We start from the raw sequence: 26,546 nt of genomic DNA, 5'->3' as shown, positions 1-26,546 counted from the left end.
AAGTGATATAGCAGGAGGTAAATGTAAAAGGCAAGTGTGACATTAGGAAATTATCAATGGGAAAGGGTAGCAACACAGCTGTCCCTGATCTTGCTGCCACTTGACATCCACATACAAGCCTCCAACAAAGGTCACCGTCTAATGATGAGGAGTTGGATTTCTGCCAAACCCCCCTCTCCCTAGTCGAGGCCTCGAGCCTGATGCCAACTGTAACAGCCCATTTCCAGCAGGCTGCGGGGAAATCAGGCGCTGTGAATTCACCAGTTACCACTGCAAGAAATACTTCCGAGCTTTCCTTCAGATTTAGCTCTAAGTTGCTGGTTTAGTGCTGTGAGTGCTTGTGAGCGCACAACGGAGACAATGTTCAACATTTATACATCAAAAATATATCCTCAGGCACATAAAATGGAGCAGCTTGCTTCGCCAGATGGTCCTTTACTTTTCACAGGTTTAGTTGTCGTTTCACCCGCAGTCACAATTTCTTCTGGTGAGTCTAGAAACAGAGATGTTATTCCATGAAGAATTGAAATTATTGTATTCCCAGCTGTCTTTTTCAGCTTTCCTGCTATTTATTTACAACTATATTCTGGGATTACTTTACTCACATTTAAGATTTTTGACACTGGATAATTAAATGATGTAACACTCTATATTTCTCTTCCTCACAGGTCGTGTTTAAAGTCTTAATGCTAAAACATTAATGATCCACTTGCTGAAATTTGTTGTTCGGAGATTCTTCAAGCATTCCATTGTCCTTCTGGAATACCAAGCCTGATGTAGAGATGCCGGCGTTGGACTGGGGTAAACACAGTAAGAAGTCTCACAACGCCAGGTTAGGGTCCAACCAGTTTATTTGATAGCAATCTCACAAGCTTTCGGAAACAGTGTTCCTTCATCAGGTGTGTGGAAGGTTCTGATTAGAGGAGGGTATATAAAGTCACACAATGTTTACAGAATACTGATTAGAATGCAAGTCTTTACAGCTAACCTGCTATTCAAGTCTTAAAGATGCAGGCAATGTGAGTGGAGATAGCATTAGTATAGGTTGAAGAGATGCATATTGTCTCCAGACAGGACAGTAAGTGAGATTTTGCAAGCCCAGGCAAGTCATGGGGGTTACAGATAGTGCGACATGAATCCAAGATCCTGGTTGAGGTCGTGCTCATGCGTGCGGAACTCGGGAGCCAGCCAGCAATGCACACTCTGACCAGCAGGAGGAGGAATTCTTCTCATTCAACAGTTCAAAGCAAAAATCAGTTGGGGCTGGTTCATAGAGTGATAGAATCCCCACAGTGCAGATGGAGGCCATTAGGCCCATCGAGTCTGCACTGATCACAGTCCCACCCAGGCCCTATCCATTTAATCCCACTTATTTACCCTGCTAACCCCCAGACACTAAGGGTGCGATTTTACCGGCAAGCATGCAATTGAGGAAAGATGAGTGACAGATCAGAAGATTTAACAGAATATAAAGAATAGCAAAGAATGACAAAAAGTTGAATAAGGAAGGAAAAATTAGAGTACGAGAGAAAGATAGCCTGAAATATAAAGACCATAAGTTTAAGTTTATTTATTAATCTCACAAGTAGGCTTACATTAACACTGCAATGAAGTTACTGTGAAAAATCCCCTGTTTGGACATGCTGAGGGAAAATTTATCATGGCCAATCCACCTAACCAGCACTTCTTTTTGACTGTGGAAGGAAACTGGAGCACCCAGAGGAAACCCACGCACAGAACATGCAGACTCTGCATGGACAGTGACCAAATCCAGGAACTGAACCCAAGTCTCTGGTGCTGTGAGGTAGCAGTTCTAACCATTGCGCCACCGTGCCGCCCCAAGACATAGCAGCAGAAGGAGGCCATTCGGCTCATTGGGTCTGATCGGTCATTCAATGAGATCATGATGTGATAACCCTCAATTCCAATTTCCCACCTTATCCCCATAAAAACCGTAACGATGGATAATACAAGTTTCTATAGAAACTTAAATAAGAGATGTTAACAAATTGAGCACCCATTCTGTAGAAGGTGAATCTAGGGAATTTGTACTGGAAAATAAAGAGATGGCAGATGAATTGAGTAGATATTTTACATCAGTCTTCACTACAGAGGATTTAAGAAACATCCCATTAATAATAATAGATCTGGAATTGGAAGGAAGGAGGGAGCTCAGGAAAATTAAAATGAGCAGGGAGATGGTACTTGGCAAATTACTAGTGCCATGGGCTGAAAAAGGTTTTGGTACTGATGGACTTTAACTAGGGTCTTAAAGGGAGGGGCTCATGAGGTATTTATGCATTGGTTAGAATTTTCCAAAGTTCTCTCGCCTGGGAAGAGTGAGAAATAGCATATCTTACTCCTTTATTCAAAAATGAAGACAAAAATCAAGAATCTACAGGCCGGTTAACTTAATTCCTGCTTCTAATTCATGTTCGTATGTTCAAATCCAAAAGGCTAACAGAGAAATAGAGAAAATGTTAGCAGTAATGTAATTGCTGGTTGATGGGATTAGGTGGGAATTCAGATGTTTCTAATATGTTGGTGCATACTCGATGGGCCAAAGGGCCTCTTCTGTACTGTGTGATTCTATTCTAATATGAAAGATATTAAGGCAGGGCACTTAAAAACAAACCACGACAATCAGGCTTTTGTGAAAGGGAAACCATATTTAACCAAAGTATTGGAATTCTTTGGAAGAGTCATGTGCTGTGGATAAAGGAGAACCAGTGGATGTACTGTGCTTAGATTCAAATGACATTTGATAAGGTGCTGCGTCAAAGTTTATTGTGAAAAGTTCAAGCTCTTGGCATGGATGGAAGATTGGCTAGCTAACAGGAAACAGAGAATAGGCAAAATGGGCCATTTTCTGGTTGGCATGATGTAATGAATGGTGTGCCACAGAGATCAATGTTAGGGCCTCAGCTTTTTACAAATTATATACATGACTATCAGGTGGTTTCTGTGCTCCTGACTAAAATCCATTGTTTCTGTTAGGAGCAAAATGATGGCTTTTAACCAGATATTACAAATTTTGATGACTCTGTTTTTGTTATTGTCCTGGCTGGGAGAGTCAGTTCATCTGTTAGTCATCTAGTCTTGTGATTATAATGTGGCTTTACAATGGGGAGGGGTGTGAGATTTCCGGAGGGTGGGAGTGGAACTCTTTTGTTCTTATACTCTGTCGGAACCTTCAAAAGCGGTGAGTCATGTGACCTGCGGCAGCCACCTTGTGGTTCAGCAGAAGTCCATTTGAAAATAACAAACATGGAAGTTTTAATACATACACTTTCGATTTATTTTTATGTCTTATTGAAATAATGGGCGAAATCTTCACATCGGAGGGACCTTCTGGTCCTGCTGACGGCGCATCTCCACCGCGGGTTTCCTAGCGGTAAGGTGTAGAATCAATGAGAAATCCCATTGACAGTAGCAGAACCAGAAAATCGCTGGCCAGCAGTATGCTACTTTCTTCTACTGAGAAACACGCCACAGGGAGACCAGAGAATCTCGCCCAATATCTTTCCACTACATCAAGTGTTGTTGTACAGGGATATCTCCTTAACACCCCTGGGGTAATAGTCATCACGCACTTATACCGAGCACCAGCAAATTTAATTTCCAATTGCAAATTGGATAACATTATTTAAATGTTTGCTTTAAAACAGAAACGCTTAAATTGCGATATATTTCCAATTATTGAAGATAACCATGTGTGGGACAGTTGTGCAGTTGGGTGCCTCATTCATTAATGTACAATTGCTTCCTAACCTTCTGATGCCTTTTCAACAAGATTACAAGAATTGAATCCGCCCTGCATTGCTGAGAAATGATGCAGCTCTAACTGTGCACTAATTAGAGCAGAAAACCCTGGAATCTGCTGCTTCATCAGAACTCATACATGACAGATAGGAAGTCCCTCGGGACTGACAAAATAAAAAGACTGACTCAAACTGGAAAGGTCAAGAAGCTTTTTTTTTAAATAGTGATGGGAGTAGAAGTTTAAAATATATAAGTCCTGAATGGAAGCAGTATCATGGGATAATTACACTTACATCACATCAGAGATGATTAAGTTAAGACTGAGTTACAGCCAATTGTACAAATTAAATCCCACAGGTTTTCATAATGTTTTCGGTTATATCATATAATAAATTTATTCAGTGAAGAGATGGATGAGATGGCTTTAATGATGTGCTACATCTCCTGTGGGTCAGTGGCAGTGCAGCTGGAGACACGATTAATTTACTCCACTGTTTTATTGAGTGGGTTTCTGTAATAATAATCTTCCAAAAGAAAATAGTCAGAAGTAATAAGAATGAGATATGGCGACATCGCCAATGACAACCATGTTTAGTGCAGTAAGTTAATAATTAACTTCAAGTGCTGTTCAATTACTGAAGTTTCAATGTCCCAAATAAGTTTGATACTCCACTGAAAACCTACTGAATGGATAAACCAGGCAATTGAATGGACCCTGGATTCAATCTGTCCATTACTCATAAGACTGTAGGACATAGGAACAGAATTAGGCCACTCAGTCCATCGAGCCTGCTCTGCCATTCAATTATGGCTGATATTTTTCTCATCCCCACTCTTCTGCCTTTTCCCCATAATGCCTAATCTCCTTATTAATCAAGAACCTATCTAAATGTGTCTTAAAGACACTCAATGACCTGGATTAACACTGGTTGCCTCACAGTGCCAGTGACCCGGGGTCGATTCCCAGCTTGGGTCACTGTCTGTTGGAGTGTGCACGTTCTCCCTGTGTCTGCATGGGTTTCCTCGGGGTTTTTCTGTTTCCTCCCACAGGCCAAAGATGCGCAGGTTAGTTGAATTGGCCATGTACTCGAACACTGGAGTGTGGCGACTAGGGGAATTTCATAGTAACATCATTGCAGTGTGAATGTAAACCTACTTGTGATTAATAAATAAAGCTTTAAACTTCACTGGATTAAAGAATTCAGTTGGACAGGTATTGAGACCCTCGCCTCACCTTTTGCTCTGGAGGGCAAAAACTAGACAAGTTCCTTCTCTTGATCATTCTTCAATGCTCACTGTTCAAAAATACAGGCCTGTACGTGGAGATGGGATTAATGCTGGCAATGCATTTCAGGAGAGTGCAACCTACTAATGCATACAATCACAACATATACATGAAGATAGCTAAGGTACTGGGGATATCTAACAATAATGGAACAATTTGATTTTGCAAAAATCTACTTTATTCATATAAAATCTGAAAGACCTTTCAAATCGTTATAACAGTTAAAAGTGTAATGGTATTCACACTTTCTCTGGAATGCCAACGTACTCTGAGATGCTTCAGTTCAGTAATGAATATGTTCCATTCATTCCAAGATTTTCTTTTCAAACTACTATTAATTAGTTTAATAAAGTTACATGCAGTTAGAATTAAACACACAGTCCAAGGAGTCTTCCTCGGTGTATGTTTGCTGAAAAGCCTTACACCAATAACCCAGCGATAGACAAGTAGTTTCAGTAATATGGAGAATGCAATTGGAGAAAAAGTGAAATGTTTAAATATCCTGAACCATTACTAATTGATGACTGATTCACCAATTGCCTCATGCTCATCATTCATGATATGCAAATTTATCTCTTGATGATGATCCTTATGAAAATGTGGTATCTCTTTCCTGTAGGAATGTATCAATTAGGCACATTATAATGATTTATATCAATCAGCTAATAAGAGCAGTACGGTGGCGCAGAGGTTAGTACTGCTGCCTCACAGTGTGAGAGACCTGGGTTCAATACCAGCCTCAGGTCGCTGTCCATGCAGAGTCTGCATGTTCTCCCTGTGTCTGTGTGGGTTTCCTCTGGGTGCTCCGATTTCCTGCTACAATCCAAAGATGTGCTGGTTAGGTGCATTGGCTTTGCTAAGTTCTCCCGAACAGGCACCGGAGTGTGGCAACTAGGGGATTTTCACAGTAACTTCATTGCAAGTGTTAATGTAAGTATACTTGTGACACTAATAAATAAACTTAAAAAAAATTTGAACAGCTGGCAAATTGGCATATATAAACAGCATGAAAATACAGAAAATCCTCAGTTAATGTCGTGGTTGTGTTTTCAGAATTCTGGGTTCCCATAGGAATGAATACTAAATCCAGAGTTGGTTTCCTATGGACATTTCTCACTTGGAAATATACATGTTGAAATACTGCACCATATATGTAGGCGGCATGGTGGCACAGTGTTAGAACTGCCGCCTCACAGCACCACAAACCTGGGTTCAATTCTGGTCTTGACTGACTAACTTTGTGGGGTTTGCACATTCTCCCTGTATCTGCGTAGGTTTCCTGTGGATGCTCCAGTTTCCTCTCACGGTCCAAAGATGTGCAGGTTAGATTGATTGGCCATAGTAAATTGCCTGTTAGTGTCAGGGAGATTAGCGCGGTAAATAAGTGGGGTTATGGGGATAGGGTCTGGGTTGAATTGTAGTTGGTGTAGACACGATGGGCCAAATGGCCGCCTTCTGCAGTGTGGGGATTTTATGATTCTATGTGCAGCACCGTGTATTCCTAGCTGAAATAACTAAAATTAAAATACATCACTAAAATTGAGCTATGAGGAGAGGCTGAATAAACTAGGCTTGTACTCGTTAGAGTTTAGAAGAATGAGGGGAGATCTCATTGAGACGTATAAGATGATGAATGGGATGGATAGGATAGAGGTGGAGAGACTCTTCCCGCTCAAAAAAGACAGTAGGACTAGGGGGCACAGCCTCAAGATAAAGGGGAGGCGGTTTAGAACGGAGTTGAGGAGGAACTTCTTCACTCAAAGGGTGGTGAATCTCTGGAATTCTCTGCCCGTTGAAGTGGTGGAGGCTGCCTCGCTAAATATTTTTAAGAAGCGGGTTGATGGGTTTTTGATAAGAGAAGGGATTGAGGGTTATGGGGAGAGGGCGGGAAAGTGGAACTGAGCCACGACAGATCAGCCATGATCTTATTGAATGGCGGGGCAGGCTCGAAGGGCTAGATGGCCTACTCCTGCTCCTATTTCTTATGTTCTTATGTTCTTTAAAAGAAATACAATATATAATGGAGTTAAAATGTTTGTAAAAATTGCAGCATGGTAACAGTACAGAACTTGTTATTACATTAAACATAAAGAGGCAGACTGATAGACTGAATGGCCTTCTCTATTCTTTCACAGGATGTGGACATCGTTGGCTAGGCCAGCATTTTTATCACCCATCCCTAATTGCCTTTGAGAAGGTGGTGATGAGTTGCCTACTTGACCCGGCTGCAATTCATGTGGTGCAGCGACACCCACAGCGCCCTTTGGGAGAGTTTCAGGATTTTAACCCAACAACAGGCGAGAAACAGTGATATATTTCCAAGTCAGAATGGTGGGTGGCTAGTTGGGAAACTTACAGTCAGTGACATTCCCATGCATCTGCTGATCTTGTCCTTCTAGCTGGTAAAGGTTTCAGGTTTGAAAGATGCTGTCGAAGGAGCCTTGGTGAGTTGTTGTGCATCTTGTAGATGGTACACTCCATCTACACTCCATCTGTCAGTGTGTCTGTGTGGAGAGAGTAGATGTTAGTAGTGGTGGGTTGCCACTCAAATGGGCTGCCTTGTACTGGATGGTGTGGAGCTTCTAGAGTGCTGGTGGAACAGGCAAGTATTCTATCACAACCCTGACTTGTGCCTTGTAAATAGCATTGGGGTGTCAAGAGATGAGTCGCAACAGAATTTTCAGCCTCTCACCAACTTTTGTAGCCACAGTATTTATATGGATAGTCCAGTTCAGTCTCTGCCAATGGCGACATGCAATATTTCACTGTTAGCCCATGGGACCATCTGGTCCACACTGCTGGGGTAAAAATCCTTCTCCTCTTAGAACCATAGAATCCCTAGAGTGTAGAAAGAGGCCATCTGGCCCATCGAGTCTGCACCGACTCTCCAAAAGACAGTCCCATTCAGACCCCTTCTCCCCCCCCCCATTCTATCTCCATAACTCTGTGCATATACCATGCTAAATCCACATCTTGGGACACTAACAGGCAATTTAGCAATGGTCAGTCCACTTAACCTGCACATCTTTGGACTGTGGGAGGAAACCGGAGCACCGCACAGACATGGGGAGAATGTGCAAACTCCACACAGTCACCCAAAGTCAGAATTGAACCTGGGCCCCCGATGCTGTGAGGCAGCAGTGCTAACCACTGCGCCAACTCCTACATTTGCTGGAATCCTCACTGAAATATTAAACCAGAAAATCAAAGAGCTTTGGCAAAAATTTGACATTAAATGGCATTAATTTGCTAATCTTACAGATAAGGATTTAAAAGGATAAAAAGTATGGAGGCTGTGCACTGTGCTGCAGGATTGAATTTATTAATCCGAAAGTAAAGACATTGATAGAGATAGAAAAGAAGCAAGACTTACCCTGCACTTAACCAGTGCCTAAGTTTCAAAATCCTGAAGTAGTGGGTAATGGAAATTGAGTACATTGATTTACTGGAAGTACCCAAATACAGTTTTTTCCAGTATTGTTTCCCAGGCTCTTACGTTAACGCTATTTTCAATCATTCATGATTTTGTTTTATTCAATGTAGGGGTGTAGGCTTCGCTGGCAAGGCCAGCATTTATTGTCCATTCCTCACTTCCCTGGAGAAGGGCAGTAATACTCTCCATTTCCTCAAAGGAAGCAAAAATGAAAGACCATTGTTCTACTTGACATTTTTATTGCATTCTTTACTATGAAAATTCTTATTCGTTACTCTTCCCAATATCCTTGTAAATAAAAAAAATTGTAGTTTTAGGTTATTGATCTAATTATATTATTTTGATTTAAAACCAGAAAGGTGAAAAAAAAAGATTTTAACATATTTATAGAATGTACAGTGTATTCAGCACTGGAAATGAGCCACATGGCAATGGAAGGAAGTGTTCAATCCTGTGCAGTGCTTTCCAAATCCAGCAGATGGTGCAGTCATGATTAGTTGCCGCAAGCTGAGAGAGACGTTCACTGCACTCCGTACACGGAGGACAGCCAAGCAATAAATTAAATCTAAAAGCCCCGAAAACTGTTCGAAATTTCAAAATCCCCCAAATAATTCTGCCATCTCCATCGTTTCTCCTTCTAGACTGCTGATATCTGGATAATGGGCAACATTCAAATCAAATGAAATCACTGTGTATCAGTTGTTGAAATTGTCTGTGCAGATACTGCACGTTCTCCCCGTGTCTGCGTGGGTTTCCTTCGGGGTGCCCCGGTCTCCTCCCACCGTCCAAAAGGTGTGCGGTTTAGGTGGACAGGCTACGATAAAACTGCCCCTTAGTGTCAGGGGGATTAGCAGGGTAAATACATGGGGTTACCGGTTAGGGTCTGGGTGGGATTGCAGTCGGTGCAGGTTCGATGGGCCGACTGGCCTCCTTCTACACTGTAGGGATTCTATAATTCTATGAAATTATAGAATTATAATTTCTATATTTTCTGTCATAATTAAATGCGATTTGATATTATTTTGAAAATATAAATTGTCATAAAGGACTGTCATTAATATCCTTACGTCCCATGCTATTTAAACAGTTAGTGCTAATGTCTGCATTCAGGAAACCAATGCGGACCAGTTAATAAGGCCGTTTATGGGAGGAGTCATTTCACCTTATTACAGATGCTTTCAGTACAGGGGGCTTCAGTTTAGACAGTGCGTGTTAATTCCAACATTGCTGGGCAAAATTATTGCTCTCACTCACTTTCATATCTTTTTGGATTATTTAATTCCAGGTAATCTCTTGTGTTTGTATCCTGCCGTGTTGAGTATTGAACCGTTACTAAAACGGTAGTGTGAAGACACCCAAACACATTGGTAACTTGGACAGATTTTACTATCACCTGGGAAAAGGTGAACTTGCTGCGTGTATCTTTAAGCGCTGGCTGCAGTATAGCATAGGTGTGTAACAATATCTTCAAATCCTCTAGTGTCATTAAATCTGTAACAAGCTGATTGACTTATTTTACAGTCGGGCTTATTAACTTGTCTGAACTGGTTTCTTGGATTCGACCATTAGTACTAATTGTTTAAACAGTGGGACAAAAGGATGTTAATGACAATCCTTTATGATGATTTACATATTTTTAAACCTCCTTCAACCACTATTTTAAACCATACCGGTCAGCATTTTAACTCATCCTGGATCTTGTGGAATCCTGGCCCAACCTGAGTTCAAGAGAGACAGTATTAACATGTACTGGAAAAGAACTGTGCACACAATATGCATGCCCTAACATGTACACTTTAGCCTGAAGAATGGGATGGGCCATGATCTAATACAGATGTCTCAATGGCAATTTTGCTGTGCTTGCAGTATTAGTGTGAGAAAACCTAACAAATAAAAAACCCAAACTTCCTATTGGAAGCACCTGATCAGGTGACATTACAAAATAGCTTCCACTTTCACAAATGTTCCTAGTTAATAAAAAGATCATTTCTCACATATGTTGGTGCCATTCTCATGAGATAAGCAATAGTTCGTCAATCAGATAGACACATTCCTGTGATACTTGTAAGGTGTCACGGCTGGTCAGAAGGTATCCTCACTTTATACTGCCAGGGACCCGGGTTTGATTCCTGGCTTGGGTCACTGTCTGTGCATTCTGTGCACGTTCTCCCCGTTTCCTCCGGGTGCTCCAGTTTCCTCCCACATTCTGAAAGTTAGGTGCATTGGCTATGCTAAATTCTTCCTCAGTGCACCCGAACAGGCGCCGGATTTTATCTACTAAAATACATGAAGCATGAACTAGATATTTCTGGAATTGTTAACCTCAATTAATACAGCAATTAATTTAGTAGACTTGACTAGATTTTAATTACAGAACAATGTAAGCAGAACAGTGGTTAGCACTGCTGCCTCACAGCGCCTGGGAATTGGGCTCGATTCCCGACTTGGGTCATAATATGTGTGCATTTTACACATTCTCCCCGTGTTTGCGTGGGTTTCCTCCCACATTCGGAAAGACACGCTGGTTAGGTGGATTGGCCATGCTAAATTCTCCCTAAGAGTACTGGAACAGGAGTGTGGCGACTAGGGGATTTTCACAGTAACTTCGTTGCAGTGTTAATGTAAGCCTACCTATGACACTAATAAATAAACTTTAAATCGTCCAGTTGCTGAAGGGGGATTGGTACAAAATGCTACATAGCGTTCCAACTAATCCCCCTCCTCCAGCCTTGTCTCTCGGAGTTGGCTGCTTGCTCGCTCACCGAATGGGCACATTGCTACGAGCAGATTAGTGAGCATTAACAACAGAGAGGTATAAAATGCTCCCGCCTCACTCAGTATTACCACTTGACATGTGAATTCCGCCTAACAGGTGAATTTGCAAGTGCTGCCTCTCCCTCAGCACTCAGGAGGGCAATGATTATCAGTCGGTTCAATTGGTTCTCAAGATGACAATCTGAGCCCTCCCAAACCAACCCAATCAAAGCTTGGCTATATTGATACACGCTGTACTTTCTGGGAACTGTAGTTCCCAGTGTTCAGACTTGTCAATTATGAAAGTAGGGACTGACTACAACCCCCAGAATACTTTGCAGATTGCACAAGTGAAACAACCTAAGAATAAATGTGATTTTTTTTAACAAAAGGGGAAATGTTGTGAAGAAAAGGGCTTTGATACCAAAGGTCGATTGACTCGTTGGAAAAGGCACCCCTTTTCACTGAAGCTCAAGGCTCTTTGGGTGTGCGTTACTTAACGAAAAACCCAACACAATTGATACGCGGAAATTTGACGTTTGATTGCTTCCTGCTTCTCGTTACTCGGATAGAATGAAATAACAAGTGGCTGCGGATTGAGCCGTTCCGGGAAACTGTTCCAACTCAAAGACGGTGGGAGAGAGAGAGAGAGAGAGAAAAGGGGAGCTGAACTGTGATCATCATTCTGAAGATATCTGCTGGAGACAAAAGTATCCCGGGGTGGGAGTGAAGAATCGACAGCAACCTGCTGTAGGAAGTGGGGACTGCCAAGAGTGCGAGGACATCCCAGATACCTGCAATGTTCCCTGCTGCCAGAGCCACTCTGTCAGGTAAGGGGGAAGAGAGGCAAATGAAGGAGTAAATCCAGATCAAATCCTGGTTCCCTCTTGCTCCAGTATAAAACTTTCCCCCTGCGGTTAAATCAGAGTGAGATGCGTGTGTGTGTGTGATTTTTGTTGAATCCTGGTAGTTTTTTTTTGCTGTCTTTTAAACTATCTCTTCTCTCTGACTTTTTAGATCTGGTGTAGTCACAGGGACAGTCACCTGCCACTGCCGCTGGTATTATCAAATCTCTACCCCCTCCCCTGAGAATGGTGCTTTACAGCGGGTCTTTGAAAGTCAAGATCGGAGAGGCAGTGGACTTGAAACCGACGCGATGCGCCCTGAGGCATTCCATATCCAACAAAAGTTACCAGCTCCTGGACCCCTATGTGATGGTCAAGATCGACAACCGCAGGATCGGGCAGACTGTCACCAAACAGAAGACCAGCCAGCCCACTTTTAACGAGGACTTCAGCACCCAGATCTGGAGGAGCAGTGAGATCGAACTCACCGTTTTCCACGACACCCCTATCGGATACGATGACTTCGTGGCCAATTGCACTTTGCAGTTCGAGGAGTTGTTGAAAAATGGCACGAAAACCTTTGAAGGCTGGGTAAGCGGTCCCTTTTAGAGCCCATATTGCTTTTGCTCGTTCATTAGAATCTTATTAAAAACTAGAAGTAGGCCATTCGGCCCTTTGAGCCCCCTACTACTCCATTCATTATGATCAGGGCTGATCGTCGAATTCGATGGTGGGATTTTACGGCCTCGCTCATTCTGAAACCGCAAAATAAGCCCGAGGTCAATGCACCTTCCCGTGCTCCGCTCCTCGCCCATTCTGATTCCCCTGGCGGGGAGGGCAATAAAATTCCAGCCAATATTCTGATTTCCCCCCCTTCCGTTTCCCCATATCACACAATCCCTTTAGACAAGAGCTATATCTAATTTCTTCTTGAAATCAGACAACGTTTTGGCTTCAGCTTCTTTTTGTGGTGGTGAATTCCACACATTCATCACCCTCTGGGTGAAGGGGTTTCTCCTCACCTCAGTTCTTAAAGGTTTACCCCTTATCCTCAAACAATGGCCCCCTAGTTCTGGGCTCCCCCACCGTCGTGAACATTCACTCTGAAAACATTGGGCAGGATTTTATGTCCTCGCTTGTTGCAGCACTGTAAAATCCCACCTCAGGTCAATGGACCTTTCCATGGTCTGCCCCATGCCCACTCTGATTCCCATGGCAGGTGGGACAGTAAAACTCCGCTTCCATGGTCTGCCCCTCACCCACTCCAATTCCTCTGATAAGCGGGACAATAAAATTCCGGTCCTTCCCGTGGTCCACCCCTCGCCCGCTCCGATTCCAGTGGCAGGCAGGGCGGTAAAATTCCAGCCATTATTTTCACACAATATCCACATGCAGGCAGTTTTTTTTTTGTAAATAGGACTGATCACATTATTCTATGTTTATCTTCCGGTGACCTTCGATCTATATCATCTGGTTTGACCCTTCCCACGTCAGTTGTAATAAATATCAAAGGATGTTCCTACCTTTCTCTTCAAGTGAAAGATGATGATCTTGTATTAATGCAAATAAATTATCTACATTAAAATTCCCATAATGAAACACAAAGACAAGGAAATACGTGTTGAGGAAGTTGGCACAGTGAACTGAGGGTTATTAATGCCAAAACAGTGGCCAGATTATAGTAGCTCACACTGTCTACAAGCTCCTCAATCAGGTGGCCCCATGTATTTGAATAGCATTGCTCTGCAAAAAGAGAAGGAAACATTTATTTATTTTGTAAACATATGTTGCCTTTACATATTTTTAAAAATTCAGGCAAGTAATTGTTATTGTGTAGGAAGGGTGCAAGAAAAACATGTTGATCCTGTGGACTAGCTCTGTTATAATGCCCAAGTTGAGGGTATTATTACAAATTCCAGAAAGCATTTGCTGAATAATGCTTAATCCTATAACCAGAAATGGGATGTGTTATCTCTTCAATGGCACTGGTGGACTTGTTGTAAAATCCAGAGCCTGCACCTAGTATGGAATGGAGTGAAACAGGCCAGGAAGTTTCCATGTCCCTTGAGACCATGAGGGGAATCAAAGATTGGCTAGATTTTATGCTCAATTGCAGTCTTGAAGCTGCAGTAAGGCTTGGATAGGATGCAGTTCCCCCTCTTTCCACCCTGTCTTAGAAGAGAATAGAGTCCCTACAGTGCAGAAGGAGGCTGTTCGGCCCATCGGGTCTGCATTGACCACAATCCCATCCAGGTCCTATTTCCTGTAACCCCATATTTATCTTACTAATCCCCTTGGCACTAGGGTTTAGATGGTCAATTAACCTAACACACATCTTTAGACTGCGGGAGGAAACCAGAACACCTGGAGGAAACCTACGCAGACATGGGGAGAACGTACAAATTCCACACAGATGGTGACCCAAGACTGGAATCAAACCTGGGTCCCTGGCGCTGGAGACAGCAGTGCCAGCCACTGTGCTACTGTGCCAGCCCATTGTCTGAATAACCTGGCATTGGCCGTTCTCTGGTCCTGTGTACGAAGGAGGGCCTGAAGGAAGACCCAATCTTGTCGGAACCAGGTTGTGGGACTGTTTTCACGGGCCATAGAGTCAAACTTAGTGCGCTCATCACCCTCCCTAAACTAACACAGATTGCTTGATGGTACCGAAAGTGCAGACGTCCACTGCTGCCACCATCCCCCCAGCTCAGGGGTGCTGATGCCAATTGTAATGCCTCAACTGCTGCCAGGCTGAGATGAGTTAACTAAGCACAGATTAATTGTGTGGGTTCAGGAACTGCATGGCTGAGTCCCACACAGTGGAATCCATTTACCTGCGAAGCAGTTTGGGAAGCTTATCTCCAAGCTCTTGCTTCTTTCACGCAGCTTTAATGTTATATTTTATATAAATTACCACCCACTCTTCATTAATGTGGAGTCACACTTTTATAGTCGGTTCTATTTTAGCACACAGCATTTCTGCATAACAGTTTGCTCTTGCCTTTTGCACATGGTCCTGAATGAAGCTTCAATTACATTAGGAAGGCTGGGGGTGGAATGATCTGCCAAGCATGTATTTTAACAAGCTGTTAGTAATATTGATTTTGAATAAAATGCTGCCTCTGAGATAGGGTTTTAGAAAGGGTAGAAGCTTATAATTGTTTATTCATCAATGTGTTGCTAGCTGAAGCTTTGCTTCATCTCAGCAAACATTTTTATAACAACGATTCTTTTTGTTTGGGACCATGTTTTGACACCCCGATTTCTCCGGGACTGTGCTGCCATAGAATCCCTACAGTGTAGAAGAAGGCCATTTGCCTCATCACATCTGCATCGAGCACAACCCTATCCAGCCCCTATCTCCGTATTTACTCTGCCAGTACCCCGACACTAGGATCAATTTAGCATGGCCAATCAACCTAACCCACATATCTTTGGACTGTGGGAGGAAACTGGAGCACCTGGAGGAAACCCATACAGGCATGAGGAGAATGTGCAAACTCCACACTGACAGTGACCCAAACCGCGAATTGGACCTGTGTCCCTGGCACTGTGAGGCAACAGTGCTAACCACTGTGCCACCGTGAGTTGCGTTCAATTACTTCACCAACTGCATCCTGAGTTCTCCCTCTCCTTCTGCAAGGTTTGTACTTCCTGGAGTAGTCTCATCAATCATTTGGTTTGACTCATTGACTCAGTGGTCCATGAGGTTGTGCTGGGCGTATGGCTCCATCCTGCTATAAACAGAGGTTTGATCACCTGTAAGTCTTGAGTAATCCTTACCCACTAGAGACACATGTAACTGCCAGGTGTGTGAACCTGAGGGGATTTTTAATTCAAAATCTTTGTCATATACCCAAATGAGGCCAGAATGACAGAGCTTGAAATACGTTTAGAAGATATGTAGGACCATTCCAGTGTTGTTGCATTCTGTACTGCATTCCTTAAACAAGGAGTAATGAAATTTGTATGTGATGATGTGTTCCATGTAGGGTGCGTTCATTTCTTTGAATAGATGGAGACAGCACTTATATAATGAATTTCTTTTATTGGAGAGAACTTAAAATTAGATCAATACGGAAAAGGAAAAAAAAGGACAGAAAGAGAGATACTAACTTTTTCTGCCAGACCTGCACTGATCGTATCAGAATTCAAAACGGACCGAACAGTTCTCGAAAACAGACTGCCAGTTGAACACAAGTCCCACAGTATGTCCATCCTTATCTTGCGACCTCGCAGATGTTGTTTATGAAAAACTTTGTTTGGCTTATGAAAAAGCCTGCTTTTGCCAGCATTATACTTTCAAAAATGCAGTCAATTGTTCTAGCTAACCCAGCATGCCTTCTGAATCTTCAAATGTGGTCAAGTTAGCTTTAGATGTAGCTAAGTTAGTTAACTCCTACAGTATAGCATTTAAATGTTATTCCATAAGCAAAGATATCTTAAAATGAAGTCCTAGCATTAATAAAGCAAACCATATACAGGCTCAACATTCAGTGTCTGACTTTTGGCAAGCTTAGTGCATAGTTTCATTCTGAGTAATTGTCAAAAATGTTGTTCCCAAATTTTCACCATTATTTGACTTGATTCTTTCTCCCATGGTGCTGTTTTGGCTTTCATAGAGCTTGCTGCTTTGGAAAGGAGTGCTGTATGTAAAGTAAAGATTAACGTACAGGCTGAGAGAGGGGCTCAGGGGCTCACACAATCCCAGAGAATTAGTTGCTTCATGAAGAAGTACAACCACAAAGCCTACTGGCCGAAGTGAAATCTGTCCGTTGGTTAATAGTAGGATAAGATCTTTTCCTTCGAGCAGAGCGGGAACAATTTGCTGATTTTGTTCCCTAAGACGCTAAGATTGCATCTACTTGTGCTGAAGTATGTCTGAAATTTCTGTGCTGCACACTTGACCTTGTGTTAACATCCCACTTGGTCAAAGCTCAGTGTTCATGTTCTCGCCTATGAGTCAGAAGCTTGTAGTAGCTTCTAACCACTCACCAGATACTTGAGCAAATATTCTTGGCTGCCACACCATGCTGTGCAGAGGGAAATGTACATTGCTCAAAGTGGTATCTTTCCGATGAGAAATTAAACCAAGACTCTATCTTTCACCTCAAGTGGACGTCTCCAGGTTATGTTTGCAGGTTGAGGGGAAAAAATGTTTGCTTAGACATTAGGAGAACTAGTTTTTCTTCACTGTTACATCAGAATATCTAGTAATTTATCTCACTGCTATTTGTGGGAACTTGCTGCTGCAAATTAACTAATTTTAGCTTATATTATAACGTTGGCCACACTTTGAATGTATTTCATTGGCCGTGAAGCCCTTTGAAATATCTAAGACCATGAAAGATGTACGTTCTCGTTCTTCCTTTTTCTTTTTTTTCTCCTTAAGGAACAGATGTTTATAAGTATTTAATATTTACACTTAACTGAGACATGCTATTTCAAAGGAATTAAAAATTGGCTTGGGTCAGAATTCAGCAATGCCATTGTTTTTGATGTAAAAAGTTTATAGTATAAACGTTATAAAAGTGACAATGTGAAATCCAATTTTGGTAAAAGATTATTATGCCTCTGAGCTTTGGGCATTCTGGGACACTTGGTAGCACAGTAAGATAGGATACAGTTTTAAAACTTGTACATGAATTCAGCTGGAATAGTCAATGTTGTTATTCTTGGGTAAGAGATCTGAATGTAATTGTACTTCGCTAAGCCAGGTATTAAGACTGCATTGGAGATCCTACAAAGTAAAATTGAGAGGTGGAAAATTGAAATGCCACACTGATGAAGTTGAAGTGTTCTTCTGGGGATAGGTCATGTTAGAGTGTTTGTTTGTGCTAATCTTGACCTACACTTAAATCCACAGAATCCCTATAGTACAGAAGGAGGCCATTTGATCCATTGAGTTTGCACTGACTCTCCAAAGCAGCATCTTACCCAGGCCCGTCTCTACTGCCCTATCCCCATAACTCATTCCTTTACCACGGCTAATCCATCTAACCTACTCATCGTTGGATAATAAGGAGCAATTTAGCATGGCCAATTCACCTAACCTGCAAATCTTTGGATACCCTTTGACAGTTGATTTGCCCTGAGAGCCTAATGAATGAATAGAAAAATAAAACTTGCATTTATGGGACATCCCAAAACACTTCTCAGACAATTTAAGTTATTATTTAAGTGTAGTCACTCCAGTATTGCAGAGAATGCATAACTCAATTGCACACAGCAAATGCCAGTAACAACGATAAGATAAATGAACAGGTAGTCTCTTGGTGATGTTGGTTGAAGGATAAATATTGAGCAGGATACTAGGAGAATTATCCTGCCCTTCTCCAAGAACTGCCATTGGGTCTTTTTAGGCTCATGAAAAGGCGGACAGGGTATTAGTTTAAACATGTCATTTAAAGATGGCACCATCCACAGTGCAGCACTGAGGCGTCACCTTACATCATGTGCTGACGATAATGCAGTGGGTGTCACAGTGGACAGAATTTGCATGCTTCTTTTTACTACCTGTGATTACTGTGTGAAATGTTCATATTTTCTACCCTTGAGTGGTTGTCCCCATTTAAATAACCCCAGCAGCAAGCTTTTTGAGTTTTATTTTTAAAACAGTTACTTGTTGTCTCATATTTGCAGTGATATGTTGATTGCACATCCTGTGTTGTCGTTTGACACCTTGAAATTCACCCTGTCTAGTTTGGATGAGTGATCATAATAATACAATGGAAAGTTGATGTGACCCGTCCACATTTGCCTAACACACGTTGAGTATCGATGTTTGGTTAGTCCATGGTGAATGATGGGTCAGCTGGGATGCTAAAGCTCTTCTGTTGATGTTCCATCCTTAAACAAAGGAATGTGTGAATTCTCTGGATGGTTGTGAATGTCCATATTTAATATGAAACTTGGAACTGCCTGGAGTTCAACACGTCAAAGATTGCATGATTTGCTGCAACCATTTTAATAGTCTGTGCTCAAAATTTTAAAATATTGTCTGAAAGTTCATAATTTGCTGTAACATGACATGGGCTTAAACCCATGACCCTCTTTGCCCAGAGCTTAGTGCTACCACTGAACCAAGACTGAGACCTCAACAGTGGACCATGTTTTGGTGATGCATTTAATCGAAAAGGGCTTTGGGTGGAATCTGTGAGAAGCCCTGCATCATCTCTTTCCTAGAAGGCCTACCATACCCTGTCCCACTCAAGTACTTGGCAGGGCTTCCCCTGGGATAAGCAACCTGAAGGGGAAAGTCCCACCCATCAAGAGCTACTGGCCATTAGAGGTTGGGAAGCAGTTGTTGCTGCTGGTCCAGTGCCCACCCAAGGCCTAGGATCTTTGCTGGAGGTGAGCGAGGGTGGAGTGGGAAGAACGGGTCACCTGCAAGTAGCTCCAGTCAGACCCACTCCTCTCCCTCTCTCATAGCTGGGTCCCTTGATCAGGCGCTGTGCCCTTGAACAAGGCTCCCACACACTTGGGGAGTCAACAAGCAGCCTGCAAGGATTTGCCTGTTGTGCCCCCTGGGTGGGAGTTCCCCACATGTCCCTGTGTTAATACAAGCAGCGGTAGGATAAGACCCTTAAGGGGGCACTAATTGCCCACTTAAGGTCTCAATTGGCAGCAGGGCACAGATTTAATTGGTGTGGCAATCGAAAGGTGGTGGTGTCTGTATCTGCCCCTATCCTGCTTGATTAATTGCCCCCTCCACAATCAAACCCACCCATGGGGATGGATGCTAGTTCTTGCCCTTTACTTTGAATACTGACTTTCACCTAAGTTGGCTGACCTTAGCCAGTATAGGATACAATAGTATGGCTTGATTTGTAAGTAAGTAAATGAGCACAAGACTGTACTTGACTGCAATGTCCCTTTCTCCCTGAGCTGCTAACAATTATTATCTAAAACAAACACGTGAGGAATGATTGCCTTGGCACGATGCTATGATGGCTCACTGCTGTAGTAGAACTCTACTTCAGTTTGAAAGAATGAGGAAATGTATTCTGCTATAAACAAACACATGATGCTGCTACAGAATGTAATAATAAGAAGACAATTGCTCCCGGCGAGATAACACTGGCAAAATTCACACCCAATCCTTTCCTTGCCAAGTAACAACAATCTTGACGTTTTTGAGAAATTTGAATCCTTTAGATGCAGAATGTGCTCTGGGCGGATGATAAGCAGACGTATTGCTGAAGGTTGAAGAATATTTTTGTGGATTTCCATTATTAGAAATGGTGAACTGTTTTCACGGTAAAGAGTTTCACCGTATTTGAGTTCACACCATGAGGTTTCATTTGATTGTTCCTTGAAGTAACGCGGCAGATGGCATGAGTCAATGCCATCTAACATGGAAATTCATTCCCCACCTGCATGGTTAATAAATTTACTAAGTCACAGCTATTTCATGGAAACCCTACAGTGCAGAAGTAGGCCATTTGGTCCATCGAGTCTGCACTGACAACAATCCTATTCCCACAACCCCACACATTTATCCTGCTAATCCCTCAAACATACTCATCCCGGCACACTAAGGACAATTCTGCATGGTCAACCAACCTAACCCACACATCAATGGATGGTGGGAGGATACCCACGCAGGCATTGGAAGAATGTACAGACAGTGACCCAAGCCAGGAATCCAACCCAGGTTCCTGGAGCTGTGAGGCAGCAGTGCTAACCACTGTGCCATCGTGCCTCCCTGATTTGTTTGTTCAATTCTTTTTTTTGAAAAACCACGATATAATGTTCACCACCTAAAGTAAAACCTTTTGAGAGTTTTTTTTATTCTTTTAAGGGATGTAGGTGTTGCTGGCTGGGCCAGCATTTGTTGCCCAAGCCTAATTGCCCCCTGAATTGAATGGATTGCTCAGCCATTTCAGACGGCAGTCAAGAGACGACCACATTGCTGTGGGTCTGGAATCACCCGGAGGCCAAACCAGGCATGGAAGGCAGATTTCCTTCCCTGATGGACATTAGTGAACCATATTGGTTTTAGTAACAGTGGTTTCATGATCATTAGGTTTTTAATTCCAAATTTTTATTGATTTCAAATTTCACTATTTTGCTGTGGTGGGATTCAAACCTGGGTCCCCAGAACATTACCAGGGTCTCCTGGATTATTGTCCAGTGATAATACCACTAGGCCACTGCCTCCCCCACTATCCCTACTGCAAGATTTGAACACCTTGACCAATCCTGTTCACATTGAGCAGGTTCGGTGATGGGAAGGCAAAATATTGTGAACTGTAAAGTCACCTTTTACATCAGTGTAAATGTGTGGTGCTATTGTCCCTCACCCTGCCCCCTGTCACGTAACGATAAATGCTGGGAACATCATTTGAATATGTTACCATGTAATTACCAGGCCCCTGTGCTGAATCATACCACCCCATCCCCTGTCAGAAAATCCATCCACATTGGCATTATGGCAGAATGTTGTGAATCACCACTGCTCTCCCAAGGCAAGCAGAATTGCTGAGGAGGGGGCTAGGTGGGGCTGAGGTGAGTGCAGTGGGGAGAGGGTCATGATGCCTGGGAACTGCCCAAAGCACAGTGCCATGGGGTAGTGTGGGAGTGGTGGCTTGTGGGGGTGGGGGAGGTTTCCTGGGCAAACCCCTTTGCTCTCTCTCTGCACTAGGCCTACCTTAAAAAATGGCGCCCCAATCTTTGGCTGTCTAAGTTGCTGGCGGTGTGGGCATATCATAGAATCCGACAGTGCAGGAGGAGGCCATTTATCCCATCAAGTCTGCATCAACCACAATCCTATCCAGGCCCTATCCCCATAACCCCATGCAGTTACCCTAGCTAGTTCCCCTGACACTAAAGGGCAATTTAGCATTGCCAATCCACCCAGCCACATCATCAGTGATGATTGTGGGACCTGATTCTTCAAGGCATTTCTTTTTCAAGGCCCCAGACTCCAAGAAAGTTGCCATTGCTGTGGGTAGCTTCAATATTGATATTTTTCGTCCCTGCCATCAGCCTTTGACAAATTCCAGGAAAATCTTGCCTGTTGGCTCAGATTTTGTAGGCTATGGCAAAGGAACGATGCAGAATGTCTGTTACACCCACCTTTTTGTGGGTTTTTGATGCAGAAGGTTAGAGTGAGGGGAATCCTGATATTTCACACATCATCCACAGGGACTTTTGTGAACAGGGCAAGCAATAGCCTGTCTTTCCAACCAATCAGAGTCCTTTAAAATCTAAACCAGGAAGTGAATATGTGACCATGTACTGAAAGCAAAATAAAGAAGAAATGTGCAATACAAAGGAGAAAAATAAGAGAAAAAAGGCATTTTATTGAAAAATGACATTGAACAGTAAGTAGAATCTGAAGAATAAAACTCTGCACTTTAGAAGGTAAATTTTCAGTGCCAGAGAAGTTGGTAGTAATTAAGATTTATTGCATATTTTTAAAAATCACTTGCACTAGAATGGATAAGCCTTATCTTTTTCTGACATTTTAATAGGTATCTGTTGGGTAAAAAGCACAAATACAAGCCTCTGATATGTTTCAATGCTGAGTATCTGAAATAGATGAGTGATATACTCAGGAGTGGTTGGGCTGGTGTAGCAAAGCGGGAATAGGTTGTGAGTTGTCCAGTTATGGATGAATTTATAATGTGGGATAGAGCTAAAATCCAGCAAAGAGACACTGGGGAAATTGAGACCAGAGGTGACACTGGGTAAGCATAGGGATTTAATAGATGCGGTGGGGTAGAGCTGGAGATGGCAGCATTTGATATAGCGGGTGGGTGGGGGTGGTTAATAGAATAGAATCCCTACGGTGCAGAAGGAGGTCATTTGGCCCATCGAGTCTGTACCGACCATAATCCCACACAGGCCTTATTCTCATAACCTCACACATTTACCCTGCTAATCCCCCTGACACTAGGATCAATTTGGCATGGCCAATCAACCTAACTCACAGATCTTTGGACTGTGGGAGGAAACCGGAGCACCCAGAGGAAACCCATGCAGGCATGGGGAGAATATGCAAACTCTGCACAGACAGTGACCCGAGGCCAGAATTGGGCCTGGGTCCCTGGGCTGAGGCAGCGGTGCTTGCCAACGTGCCGCCCCTACTAGGTGAAGCAAGTGGTCAGAAAGTTGACCAATGTGGGAAAATGGGAACTTTGACAGGGAGAATAGTAAAGCGGTATAGTATTTGAGAGGAATGGTACTGAGGAATCTGGGTATCCTGATACTGTATATGAATTACAAGAAGTTAATATGCAGGTACAGCCAGTCATTAGGAAGGCAAATGGAACTGGCCTGTTTTTGTTTCAGATTCCAGCATCTACAGTGTTTTGCTTTTATAAAAGTAGGGAAGTTTTACTGCAGCTGTGTAGGGCCTTGGTGAAACCACATCTGGAGTACAGTGTATAGTTTTAGTACCCTTGTTTGAAAAAGAACACAATTTTATGTTACAAATAGTTCAGAGAAAGTTCACTCGACCAATTCCTGGAATCTTAGGAAGAAAAGTTGGAAAGACTGGGTCTGTACCCAACTGTAATTTAGAAGATTGAAACGTGGTCATATTGAAGCATAAAATTCCAAGGGGATTTGATAGGGTGGAAATGTTTCCTCTGGTAGGAGTGGACTCGATGGACCGAATGGCCTAATACTGCTCCTATATCTTATGAAAATTAGGGGACACAATTGAAGAAAAGGCTCTCTACTTCTTTGTTTGCTAACCAGTGGTCCAACCAGTCTCTTATCCACCACCACATTCCCCTGCCTGCCTGAAGTTGTTCTGTCATTGAACGGTTTCTCTTTTAACTTGTTTTGCTCCTACCAAATGAAAGGTGTAGATATGTGTACCTCCATGCCCCCCACCCCCCTCTCCCTCATCCCGCCATGGCCCTGGATAGCTTGATGACTCTACTATCCGTACTGTTTCCTGTTCTTGTCCAGAGCTGGAAAAAATATCAACTTTGATTCTAATTTCCTCTCTTATCATCCCATGGTCCATTTCTAATACTTCCCTTCCTTTCCTCGATTTCTCTGTCTCTCTTTCTGGGGATAGGCTGTCTACTCATAAGCCAGCCGACTCCCAGAGCTAACTCGACCACGTAATACCCTGCTTCCTGTAAGGATTCCATTCCCTCTCCCGGTTTCTCCGTCTCCCTCACATTTGTTCAGATGATGCAACCTTCCATGACAATGCTGCTGGTATGTTTTCCTTTATTTTCCTCAACCAAGGATTCCAACACCCTGCCATCTCTGTCCTCGGCCTGCTCCACTGTTCCAGTTAAGCTCAGCATAAGTTTGGGGAACAGCACCTCATCTTCCAGTTGGGCACTTTACGTCCTTCTGGACTCGAACATGAACTCTGTCGTCCACTTCCTTTCTGTTGTTTCTGCCATATGGGTCGATTTGAATCTTGTTCTTCGTGTTTTTGCTTTTGGATGGAGCTGTTAATGATTCTGGCATTTACAAACCACTCTGGACAAATACCTTGTCATTTTACCATTCCCTCTGCCCTTTGATTCACAACGCCTTTGTCATTTAATCTCTCCTATCCTCTACCTAATCCCAGAGCTTCCTTTTTGTTCTTCTCTCCTCCCCCGTTTCCATGGCATAAAACAAGTCAATTCACCAAAGATCCTTAGACAGCACCTTCCAAACTCATGACCACTTCCATCTAGAAGAATAAGGGCAGCAGATAAATGGGAATACCACCACCTGCAAGTTCCCCTCCCAGCCTCTCTCCACCCTGACTTGGAAATATATTGCCGTTCCTTTGCAGCCACTAGGTCAAAATCCAAGAATTCCCTCCCTAACGGCATTGTGGGTCAACCCACATGGAATGCAGCGATTCAAGAAGGCAGGTCACCACCACCTTCTCAAGGGCAACTAGGGATGGGCAATAAATGCTGGCCAGCCAGCGATGCCCATGTCTCACGAATGAATAAAAGAAACACATGATATCTCAACCAGTTCAGAAGAAGTTATTGTTAACTTGAAGCATTAATTTTCTCTCTCCACAGACTTGCTGACTTTTTCCAGAACTTTCTGGGGTTTTATTTTACTGCAGATTTCCAGTAGTATTTTGCTTTGAAGTGCCAATGACAGAAGATTGCAATTCCGATATGATGTATTTCCTTGTTTGACTAGTGCGAGCATTTCATTATTTGCTCCTGGAAAAAAAAGGTTAGACCAACCAAGAGGTTTCCTGTATCACGTACTTGTCAAGAGCCAAGTAAAATTCCATAAGGGAGGGCGTAATCGGAATACAGCAAATCCCACACATTAACTCCTTTTGAGTTATACTTGCAACACCCATTGTGAGCATTTATTATTTACTTGAAGGTTTGTGCTTCATTTCCTCTAAAATTACTCTGCTGGTTTAAACTCCAAAGTATTTTGATTGGGAACATTCTGTTTTATTTGTTTGGCTCCAAAGCATGTTTGTACACAGCTGACTTCATCAGTGTGAAAGGGCTCCATATGTATTAATATTCATAGGCCTCACTCACATCGCAGCATGAACCCAGAACTCTGTTGACTGCAAATCCGTGGATCCACATATTGTTTTATGGCACTAATATGCATGAGTCGTGTAGGTGGGTGTGTGCTGAGGGAGGATGATGTGGTCACAGAAAACTTGACTTAGTTGAAAACATTTAATAGAATCCCTGCAGTGCAGAAAGAGACCATTAGGCCCATCAGGCCTGTACTGACAGCAATCCCACTCAGGCCCTATCTCCCGTAACCCTACACCTGCCAATTCCCTGGGCACTAAGAGGTACATTAACAAGGCCAATGCATTTAACCCGCACATCTTTTACCGGGTTGCTCATAAAGAAAAATATGCAAATCCCAACCTTCTACACATGATACTTAAAAACACCCTTATATTTGATTGTAATGTATCTATGAAATATGAATATTGTTTACACCGGTCAACACGTGTCTTTGTTTAGCTTTGCAGATGTGTATGTTGTGATGAAGCATGATATGATCACAATGTTGTAAGAGATTGGATATCTCAAACAAATGCAATAGACACTTATTAACCATAGTGTTTGACTAGCTGACTAAGGCAGCAAGTGGCCAAGATGTGTAAACAAGGAAGGCCCGTATTGAATCTGCTGTTAATTATCCTGATCCAAACCTTAGCTTTGTTGCTATAGCGTGCCTATGTTTAAATGACCCTTCTTTCCTGAACTCCCTTGCTTGCGCCCCTACAGTTATATTTGGATTAGCTCTTGACGTAGGCAGCAATGCCCAGCTGAAATAGTTTGAGGAGAATTTTAACTTCACATTGGGATTGGGTGGGATGTTAAATTTTACAAGTTAAATTATCTTAAACCCAAACCCAACTTACCCATTTCCAAAGTTAATAGATGGGAGAATGGGCAACCCAAAGCAAGAGTGTCACTCATTTAAGTACTTAAATTAAGCTGCTGCATCATCGTATTTGAGAGTACACCTGGCTTCCCTGGCCATGGGA

General features: G+C 42.7%; 1 protein-coding gene across 1 annotated transcript in view; it reads left to right on the top strand.

Moving 5' to 3' along the window:
* The first annotated feature begins 11,596 nt into the window (after nucleotides 1-11,596).
* The window catches only part of prkcha (protein kinase C, eta, a), a 194,404-nt gene continuing 179,454 nt past the window's right edge, over nucleotides 11,597-26,546 (top strand). The window contains exons 1-2 of the mRNA XM_080202405.1: nucleotides 11,597-12,064; nucleotides 12,252-12,670. Coding sequence (XP_080058531.1) covers nucleotides 12,326-12,670 — 345 coding nt within the window. The 5' untranslated portion in view covers nucleotides 11,597-12,064; nucleotides 12,252-12,325. The remainder of the gene's footprint in view (nucleotides 12,065-12,251; nucleotides 12,671-26,546) is intronic.

This window comes from Carcharhinus amblyrhynchos, chromosome 14 (genome assembly GCF_965287045.1).
Source record: "Carcharhinus amblyrhynchos chromosome 14, sCarAmb.v2.hapA, whole genome shotgun sequence".
In the NCBI taxonomy this organism is placed as follows: Eukaryota; Metazoa; Chordata; class Chondrichthyes; order Carcharhiniformes; family Carcharhinidae; genus Carcharhinus; species Carcharhinus amblyrhynchos.
Note: the sequence above shows the minus strand (reverse complement) of the source record. Positions and strands in the feature narration are given on the sequence as shown.